Source organism: Salvelinus alpinus, chromosome 5 (assembly GCF_045679555.1).
Source record: "Salvelinus alpinus chromosome 5, SLU_Salpinus.1, whole genome shotgun sequence".
Lineage (NCBI taxonomy): Eukaryota > Metazoa > Chordata > Actinopteri > Salmoniformes > Salmonidae > Salvelinus > Salvelinus alpinus.
The window spans coordinates 97,216,994-97,228,335 of NC_092090.1; the positions used below are offsets into that span (position 1 = coordinate 97,216,994).

At 42.9% G+C, this 11,342-nt stretch overlaps 1 protein-coding gene across 1 annotated transcript in view; it reads left to right on the top strand.

The window, feature by feature from the left end:
• The window catches only part of LOC139575377 (extracellular matrix organizing protein FRAS1-like), a 370,048-nt gene that overhangs the window by 257,177 nt on the left and 101,529 nt on the right, over positions 1-11,342 (top strand). The window contains exons 38-40 of the mRNA XM_071400291.1: positions 400-548; positions 4,946-5,108; positions 7,018-7,153. Of these exons, the coding sequence (XP_071256392.1) occupies positions 400-548; positions 4,946-5,108; positions 7,018-7,153 (448 nt within the window). The remainder of the gene's footprint in view (positions 1-399; positions 549-4,945; positions 5,109-7,017; positions 7,154-11,342) is intronic.

Here is an 11,342-nt window from a genome sequence, read left to right on the forward strand (position 1 = left end):
GCATTTTTACAGTCTCCATGGTGTTACATACCAAGTAAAACATCATTCATTCATGTCAAGCCCTTCGTAATGTAAAAAACGTTTTTTTTTAAAGTCTCATGTAATATCGGCCTGCATTGAACACCACATATAGGCTACCATGTGAAAATGTTATGTGATTTGCTTATTTGGTTTTGTAGGTAGGCCTCCATTTGCCCAAACAGCCACAATAGCCTTTTGTATATTGTCTGTTACTGCACGGGTACATCCTCAGTGTTCACTGTAAAGGCACTGGTACATTCTCACAACATTCAAGTTTCCCGCAGCACAAGACCTCAAATTTTGCTCAGTGGCCCTAAAATATTTCAGGGAACATTGGTGATAGTATGATATGAATTATGTGATCATATTTTTTTGCAGAGCGACACCTCTCCAGATGAGAAGATACGTATTCAGCTGGTGTCAGTTCCTCTGTACGGCATCCTGACCAGGACGGGGTCAGACTCAGACCAGGAGATGACACAGTATTCCTCTTTCACTGTGGACGACGTCAACAAACACCGGATCAGGTAGAGAAATACACACACAGAGAGAGAGAGAGAGAGAGAGAGAGAGAGAGAGAGAGAGAGAGAGAGAGAGAGAGAGAGAGAGAGAGAGAGAGAGAGAGAGAGAGAGAGAGAGAGAGAGAGAGAGAGAGAGAGAGAGAGAGAGAGAGAGAGAGAGAGAGAGAGAGAGAGAGAGAGAGAGAGAGAGAGAGAGAGAGAGAGAGAGAGAGAGAGAGAGAGAGAGAGAGAGAGAGAGAGAGAGAGAGAGAGAGAGAGAGAGAGATGGACCGCATCAACAAACACAGGATCAGGTAGAGAAATACACACACACAGAGAGACAGAGAGACAGAGAGATACACTTCTGTATGTGTAATGTTTACTGTTCATTTTTATTGTTCATTTAACTTTTGTATATTATCTACCTCACTTGCTTTGGCAATGTTAACACATGTTTCCCATGCCAATAAAGCCCCTTGAATTGAATTGAATTAAGAGAGAGAGAGAGTTCAGGTTCAGATGCAAATTCTGTTGTACACTTCTTCAGATGAAGGAGATGGAGATCCACTTTGGACCGTTATGATGTAGTCAAAGCCTTCTAATAATAATCTCACATTCTTGGTATCCATTCCTACCAGGCTCCTCTGTTGTTATTGCAGGAATTATTGAGACGATATGTCCTCTGCCGGGGTAGATATTTATTTCTATCTCATTTAAATTTAATCGACCCAGGTTATTTAATTGAGAACAATTCTCATGTAGGTCTGCAGTAACGATCTAGCCAAGAGTCTTCGGTAAAAGTAATGACTTCTTCTTTCCATCACTCCTTAGAGTGTAACTGCTAAAAAAAACATCAATATTCTCCCTCTGAGGGCTCTGTAAAATCCTGGCTACAAATTAGAAACGGTAGAAAAATATTTATTGTGTTTAAGTGACGATATATGAGATACGGCTAAGCTCAATTAGCAAGTCTAATTAGAGAACGTTAAATACAAACCACCTGCGAGACTCCCGCACGCACACACACACACACACACACACACACACACACACACACACACACACACACACACACACACACACACACACACACACACACACACACACACACACACACACACACACACACACACACACACACACACACACACACACACACACACACACACAAACGCAACGGTCTTCTGAGAGGTGTCAAAATGTAAAAACCATTATCTCAAAAATGTGCTTCTGATGAACTTTACTGCTACTAATTAGCACGATGGCGGTTATAATATCAGAGAAGCATCTCTGGGGTTTTGTTTTAAATCACCTGTATTAGTTCAGCTTGGCAGACTGACGCTCTGTGCAGTACAACATACAGATGAGATGTTGCTCTGTTTTATTGTAGAGGACTAGAAAATATCATATTTTATTCAGGTAACTTTCACTAGTTATTAAAGAGCTTATACATTATTAGGTTTTTATAGTGGTGTTTTTGCGACGGGAGAATTCCGAGGATATTTAGATGTATTTAGTACCTTTCAGGAGATTATGGAGGTCTTGTGTAAAATGTTATATTAGTGTGAGGGGAATCACTAATCTATTCCCCCATTGGTCATCAAATCAAATCAAATGTTATTAGTCACATCCGCCGAATACAACAGGTTCAATACAATTTCACCTTACAGTGAAATGCTTACTTACGAGTCCCTAACCAACAGTGCAGTTTCAAAAAATACAGATAAGAATAAAAGATTAAAGTAACAAGTAATTAAAGAGAAGCAGTGAAAAAAATAACAATATATACAGGGGGATGCCAGTACAGAGTCAATGTGCGGGGACACCGGTTAGTATGTACATGGGGCGGCAGGGTAGTCTAGTGGTTAGAGCGTTGGACTAGTAACCGAAAGGTTGCAAGTTCAAATCCCAGAGCTGACAAGGTTACAAATCTGTCGTTCTGAACATGCAGTTAACCCACTGTTCTTAGGCCGTCATTGAAAATAAGAATTTGTTCTCATCTGACTTGCTTAGTTAAATAAAGGTAGAATAAATGAAAATCTACCTGTTAAGGTGACATTACATTGATGACATCCTAGAGTGGCAGTGGTGTGGAGAGGGGGGCAATGTGAATAGTCTGGGTAGCCATTTGACTAGATGTTCAGGAGTCTCATGGCTTGGGGGTAGAAGCTGTTTAGAAACCTCTTGGTCATGATATAGACATAATTCAGACTATAAGATTATTTGGTAACACCTTAGTTAAAGAGCCAATGTGGCTGTTTTTTTTTATCTCAAAATCAAATCCTTTCTGGGTAACAATGTACCTTACTGTGGTTGTTGTCAATTAAAGCTCACATCCAAATCAAGTGTCATGGTGGTACTCCTCACAGTGGTTTCCTAAACCAGGATTTTTTGATGGTCGACTCAGTGACATGACGTAGATGCAGAAGGTAAACAGCCTACTGGTTACAACTAAGAGTGTTGAAGCGTGATGCTCGACTGCTGTTTTGATTCCTGTGGTTGCTACACTGCAGCAGTGTGAAGTCAACCCATGCACATGAGCAGATACTGTGTGAGTCCAGCATCTTGCTCATCTCAATATCTGCGGTGCTGCTCGTGGTGATGTCATTTACAACTGAGTCTACCTTTAAAATGGTAAAAAAGAAACAAAAATTGCTTGTTATTTTTTATTTTTTTATCATGCTAGAATTTGTCTATTTCTGTCTGGGAGTGGGTTGGTAAAAACAGAAAATTAGCTGTTATTGGCAGAGAGGTTTGGAACTCTCTTTCTTATTGGTCTATTAACTAATTTACCGCATGGTGATGTCACCAGGCAGGCCAAAACTCCATCCCACCAAAACAGGCTGACATTTCAGGCCGTCTTTTCAAACAGCTCTTATTACACTTAAAGGGTATTATCAAAATGATCCCAATTTCACAGTATTATTCCAACCTCATAGTGTGGAAATATACATAAAACACAGGGGGAAAAATCATGTTTTTGACTGCCCGGGGCCTTTAAGTCCAACAGGTTTAATGCATTATTACTTGTTATAAGCGCTTTGTAATGTATGAACACCTTGTAATGTTTTATAATCATCTTATATTATATGACCTCTTTCTATGTTACAACTTTTCAACTGATAACAATAATGCACTGCTGATGCACTAATAATACACTGACAATGCACCGATAATGCACTGACAATGCACCGATAATATACTAATTATGCAATGATATTGCAATAATAATGCACTGTTAATGCACCGATAATGCACATCTAAAACACTGATAATGCACCGTCAAAACACTGATAATGCACCGTTAATACACTGTTAATGCACCGATAATGCACTGTTAATGCACCGATAATGCACTGTTAATACACTGTTAATGCACCGTTAATACACTGTTAATACACTGATAATGCACTGCTAATACACTGTTAATGCACCGATAATGCACTGCTAATACACTGTTAATGCACCGATAATACACTGTTAATGCACCGTTAATACACTGTTAATACACTGTTAATGCACCGTTAATACACTGTTATTGCACCGATAATGCACCGTTAATACACTGTTAATGCACCGATAATGCACTGCTAATACACTGTTAATGCACCGATAATGCACCGTTAATACACTGTTAATGCACCGATAATGCACTGCTAATACACTGTTAATGCACCGATAATACACTGTTAATGCACCGTTAATACACTGTTAATACACTGTTAATGCACCGTTAATACACTGTTAATACACTGATAATGCACTGCTAATACACTGTTAATGCACCGATAATGCACTGCTAATACACTGTTAATGCACCGATAATGCACTGCTAATACACTGCTAATGCACCGATAATGCACTGCTAATACACTGTTAATGCACCGATAATACACTGTTAATGCACCGTTAATACACTGTTAATACACTGTTAATGCACCGATAATGCACTGCTAATGCACCGATAATGCACTGCCAATACACTGCTAATGCACCGATAATACACTGCTAATGCCCTAATAATGCACCGCTGATGCAATGATAATGTAATAATAATGCACTACTAATTCACTGTTAATGCACTGGCAATACACCGATAACATACTGATAATACACCAATAATGCACTGATAATACACCAATAACACACTGATAATACACCAATAATGCAATAATAATTCACTGTCAATGCACTGGTAATACACCAATAACACACTGATAATACACCGATAATGCACTAACAATGCAATAATAATGCACTGCCAGAGCACCGATAATGCACTAATAAAGCACTGATAATCCAGAAGTCGATACTATGCATCAGCTTAGACGTTAAAAAAACAAACTAATTATTATTGTTTTGGTTTGTTTTCCGTAAAAGGCTATGTTTTCGGATTAACTTTGCGGAAACTTCCTTCCTGTTAGGTACATCACTTCCTTTGAGATAGGAAACAACCCAGTGACAGACATCTTCCATTTCATTGTTTACGACGGTGAAAACAATCGCCTTGACAACCAGATGTGTACCATCACCATCACCTCCAAGCAGACACAGCCTCCAGTGGTCACTGTCCGCAGTGGCATTAAGGTACACACACCTCCCAGGGCTCAGCTTGCTTAGAGACAGTTGCTATGGAGCAGAGATCGATGGTCGGCAGCAGATGAAGCAACACAAGGCAATATGTCTGATGCAACGCTCAGTCAACCAGTGTCTAACGCTGTGTGCTGCGTGTGTTTGTGCATGCCTGCCTGCCTGCCTGCCTGCCTGCCTGCCTGCCTGCATGCCTGCCTGCCTGCCTGCCTGTCTGTCTGCCTGCCTGCCTGCCTGCTTGTCTGCCTGTCTGCCTGCTTGCCTGCCTGCCTGCATGCCTGTCTGCCTGCTTGCCTGCCTGCCTGCATGCCTGCCTGCCTGCCTGCCTGCCTGCCTGCCTGCCTGCCTGCCTGTCTGCCTGCCTGCCTGCCTGCTTGTCTGCCTGTCTGCCTGCTTGCCTGCCTGCCTGCATGCCTGCCTGCTTGTCTGTCTGCCTGCTTGTCTGTCTGTCTGCCTGTCTGCCTGCTTGTCTGCCTGTCTACCTGCATGCCTGCCTGCCTGCCTGCCTGTCTGTCTGCCTGCTTGTCTGCCTGTCTGCCTGCTTGTCTGCCTGTCTACCTGCCTGCCTGCCTGTCTGCATGCCTGCTTGTCTGCCTGCTTGTCTGCCTGCCTGTCTGCCTGCTTGTCTGCCTGTCTGCCTGCTTGTCTGCCTGTCTACCTGCATGCCTGCCTGCCTGTCTGCCTGCTTGTCTGCCTGTCTGTCTGCCTGCTTGTCTGCCTGTCTGCCTGCTTGTCTGCCTGTCTACCTGCCTGCCTGCCTGTCTGCATGCCTGCTTGTCTGCCTGCTTGTCTGCCTGTGTACCTGTCTGTCTACCTGTCTGTCTGCCTGTGTGTTTGTGTGTGTGTGGTATGTGTGTGAGTGATTTATACCAGGGTTGTATAACATAACTTAAATAGTCAGTCGTCATCACTACCCGGGGCCGTGTTCATCGGGATGTGAAGGAGTCTTGCATTTTGACTGGTAACGGAATGGGGATGTCAGTTGTAGTCATTTTGACTGGTAATGCAATGGGGATGTCAGTTCTAGTCATTTTGACTGGTAACGGAATGGGGATGTCAGTTCTAGTCATTTTGACTGGTAACGGAATGGGGATGTCAGTTCTAGTCATTTTGACTGGTAACGGAATGGGGATGTCAGTTCTAGTCATTTTGACTGGTAACGGAATGGGGATGTCAGTTGTAGTCATTTTGACTGGTAATAGAATGGGGATGTCAGTTCTAGTCATTTTGACTGGTAACGGAATGGGGATGTCAGTTCTAGTCATTTTGACTGGTAATAGAATGGGGATGTCAGTTGTAGTCATTTTGACTGGTAACGGAATGGGGATGTCAGTTGTAGTCATTTTGACTGGTAACGGAATGGGGATGTCAGTTGTAGTCATTTTGACTGGTAATAGAATGGGGATGTCAGTTCTAGTCATTTTGACTGGTAACGGAATGGGGATGTCAGTTGTAGTCATTTTGACTGGTAATAGAATGGGGATGTCAGTTCTAGTCATTTTGACTGGTAACGGAATGGGGATGTCAGTTGTAGTCATTTTGACTGGTAACGGAATGGGGATGTCAGTTCTAGTCATTTTGACTGGTAATAGAATGGGGATGTCAGTTCTAGTCATTCTATTTCTATGGAATGTGGTCTATATTCAGAATCATGCAGCTCAATAACGTTGACTGGCAGGATCAGATGTACTACATGCCAAATGAAGCTTTGGGGTGGACGTTGCCCTTATGGGCACAGATCTAGGATCAGCATTACCTTAAAAAATCCTATCTGTAAAGATTAGATTGGAAAGGACTAAACTTACTTCAGATCAGTAGCTATTTAGGGGCTACTTCATACTATCCCTAGAAGCCCTCTCACACCAATGTGAAATGTTATGCAAGTGTCTATGTTCTGTATTTCTAGGTCCAGAGAGGAGGACGAGTCCAGCTGTCAACCAATCACATCATTGTATCAGATCTGGACACACCCATCGAGGATCTGCTGGTTTGGATGATCAGCGCGCCCAAATATGGCTTCATTGAGAACACAATAGGAAGAGGTGTGTGTGTGTGTGTGTGTGTGTGTGTGTGTGTGTGTGTGTGTGTGTGTGTGTGTGTGTGTGTGTGTGTGTGTGTGTGTGTGTGTGTGTGGGGGGGGGGGGGGGATTGAATAATGTCCCGAGTGGCTCTGTGGTCTACAGCACTGCATCTCAGCGGAAGAGGCGTCACTACAGTCCCTGGTTCCAATCAATCAATCTAATGTATTTATACAGCCCTTCTTACATCAGCTGATATCTCAAAGTGCTGTACAGAAACACAGCCTTAAAACCCAAAACAGCAAGCAATGCAGGTGTAGAAGCACGGTGGCTCGGAAAAACTCCCTAGAAAGGCCAAAACCGAGGAAGAAACCTAGAGAGGAACCAGGCTATGAGGTGTGGCCAGTCCTCTTCTGGCTGTGCCGGGTGGAGATTATAACAGAACATGGCCAAGATGTTCAATTTAAAAAATATAAATATATTTCACCTTTATTTAACCAGGTAGGCCAGTTGAGAACGAGTTCTCATTTACAACTGCGACCTGGCCAAGATAAAGCAAAGCAGTGCGACACAAACAACAACACAGAGTTACACATGGAATAAACAAACATACAGTCAATAACACATTAGGGAAAAAAGTCTATATACAGTGTGTGCAAATGAGGTAAGATTAGGGAGGTAAGGCAATAAATAGGCCTTAGTGGCGAAATAATTACAATTTAGCAATTAAACACTCGTGCAGAAGCTGAATGGGCAAGTAGAGATACTGGGGTGCAAGGTAGCAAAATATATGAGTCTCCAGCTTCAGTGATTTTTGCAATTCGTTTGTCATTGGCAGCAGAGAACTGGAAAGAAAGGCGGCCAAATGTGGAATTGGCTTTGGGGGTGACCAGTGAAATATACCTGCTGGAGCATGTGCTACGGGTGGGTGCTGCTATAGTTACCAGTGAGCTGAGATAAGGCGGGGCTTTACCTAGCAGAGACTTATAGATGACCTGGAGCCAGTGGGTTTGGCGACGAGTATGAAGCGAGGGCCAGCCAACGAGACTATACAGGTCGCGGTGGAGGGTAGTATATGGGGCTTTGGTGACAAAACGGATGGCACTGTGATAGACTGCATTCAATTTGCTGAGTAGAGTGTTGGAGGCTATTTTGTAAATGACATCGCTGAAGTCGAGGATCGGTAGGATAGTCGGTTTTATGAGGGTATGTTTGGCAGCATGAGTGAAGGACGCGGTGTTGCGAAATAGGAAGCGGATTCTAGATTAATTTTGGATTGGAGATGTTTAATGTGAGTCGAAGGAGAGTTTACAGTCTAACCAGACACCTAGGTATTTGTAGATGTCCACATATTCTAAGTCAGAGCCGTCCAGAGTAGTGATGCTGGACGGGCGGGCGAGCAGGTGCGGGCAGTGATCGGTTGAAGAGCATGCATTTAGTTTTACTTGCATTTAAGAGCAGTTGGAGGCCACGGAAGGAGAGTTGTATGGCATTGAAGCTGCCAGAGGTCCAGACAACAGGGCCTCCGATTTGACACACTGAACTCTGTCTGAGAAGTAGTTGGTGAACCAGGCGAGGCAGTCATTTGAGAAACCAAGGCTGTTGAGTCTGCCGATAAGAATCAAATTTATTTATATAGCCCTTCTTACATCAGCTGATATCTCAAAGTGTTGTACAGAAACCCAGCCTAAAACTCCAAACAGCAAGCAATGCAGGTGTAGAAGCACGGTGGCTAGGAAAAACTCCCTAGAAAGGCCAAAACCAAGGAAGAAACCTAGAAAGGAACCAGGCTATGAGGGGTGGCCAGTCCTCTTCTGGCTGTGCCGGGTGGAGATTATAACAGAACATGGCCAAGATGTTCAAATGTTAATAAATGATCAGCATGGTCAAATATTAATAATCACAGTAGTTGTCGAGGGTGCAGCAAGTCAGCACCTCAGGAATAAATGTCAGTTGGCTTTTCATAGTCGATCATTAAGAGTATCTCTACCGCTCCTGCTGTGTCTAGAGAGTTGAAAACAGCAGGTCTGGGACAGGTAGCACGTCCGGTGAACAGGTCAGGGTTCCATAGCCGCAGGCAGAACAGTTGAAACTGGAGCAGCAGCACAGCCAGGTGGGCTGGGGACAGCAAGGAGTCATCATGTCAGGTCGTCCTGTGGCATGGTCCTAGGACTCAGGTCCTCCGAGAGAGAGAAAGAGAGAATTAGAGAGAGCTTACTTCAATTAACACAGGTCACCGGATAAGACAGGAGAAATACTCCAGATATAACAGACTGACCCTAGCCCCCCGACACATAAACTACTGCAGCATAAATACTGGAGGCTGAGAGAGGAGGGGTCGGGAGACACTGTGTATGACGATACCTTTCCGTTCACCTTCACACTCCTGGGCCAGACTACACTCAATCATAGGACCTACTGAAGAGATGAGTCTTCAATAAAGACTTAAAGGTCGAGACCGAGTCTGCGTCTCTCACATGGATAGGCAGACCATTCCATAAAAATGGAGCTCTATAGGAGAAAGCCCTGCCTCTAGCTGTTTGCTTAGAAATTCTAGGGACAGTAAGGAGGCCTGCGTCTTGTGACCGTAGTGTCATGTACGGCATTACCAAATTGGAAAGATAGGTAGGAGCAAGCCCATGTAATGCTTTGTAGGTTAGCAGTAAAACCTTGAAATCCGCCCTTGCCTTAACAGGAAGCCAGTGTAGAGAGGCTAGCAATGGAGTAATATGATCCGTTTTTTTGGTTCTAGTTAAGATTCCAGCAGCCGTGTTTAGCACTAACTGAAGTTTATTTAGTGCCTTATCCGGGTAGCCGAAAAGTAGAGCATGTAACGGCTATCGTCATATTCCTCCTCCTCGGACGAGGAGAGGCAGGAAGGATCGGACCAATACGCGGAGTGGTTAGTGTTCATGATAATTTATTATATCGAAACTGAAACTGACTTACAAAACAAATAAACGATGTGCAGAAACCTATACAGTACCGTGTGGTGAAAAACACAAACACGGAAACAAACACCCACAAAACACACGTGAAACTCCGGCTGCCTTAGTATGATTCTCAATCAGGGACAACGATTGACAGCTGCCTCTGATTGAGAATCATACCAGGCCGAACACAAAATCCCAACATAGAAAATCACACATAGACAGACCCACCCAACTCACGCCCTGACCAACTAAATAAATACAAAACAAAGGAAAACAGGTCAGGAACGTGACAGAGCATTGCAGTAGTCTAACCTAGAAGTGATATTTGGCGTCATATTTGGACAGAAAGTTCCTGATTTTTGCAATGTTACGTAGATGGAAAAAAGCTGTCCTTGAAACAGTCTTGATATGTTCGTCAAAAGAGAGATTAGGGTCCAGAGTAACACCGAGGTCCTTCACAGTTTTATTTGAGACGACTGTACAACCATCAAGATTAATTGTCAGATTCAACAGAAGATCTCTTTGTTTCTTGGGACCTAGAACAAGCATCTCTGTTTTGTCCAAGTTTAAAATTACAACATTTTCCGCCATCCACTTCCTTATGTCTGAAACACAGGCTTCCAGAGAGGGCAATTTTGGGGCTTCACCATGTTTCATCGAAGTGTACAGCTGTGTGTCATCCGCATAGCAGTGAAAGTGAACATTATGTTTCCGAATGACATCACCAAGAGGTAGAATATATAGTGAAAACAATAGTGGTCCTAAAACGGAGCCTTGAGGAACACAGAATTTTATAAAAAGCTGCACAACAGCTTTTTATAAAATTTTGGAGAAGAATGGGAAATTCGATATCGGAATCCATGCTGTATCACATACTCCGTGATTGGGAGTCCCATAGGGTGTCACCCAATTGGCCCAGCGTCGTCTGGCTTTGGCTGGGGTAGGCCATCATTGTAAATAAGAATTTGTTCTTAACTGACTTGCCACAGTACAGTACAGTACAGTACATATACAGTACATATACAGTACATATACAGTAATACACTACATATACAGTACAAATACACTACATATACAGTAATACACTACATATACAGTACAAATACAGTACATATACAGTAATACACTACATATACAGTACAAATACAGTACTTATACAGTAATAGACTACATATACAGTACATATACAGTACATATACAGTACATACACTACATATACAGTACATATACAGTAATACACTACATATACAGTACATATACAGTACATATACACTACATAT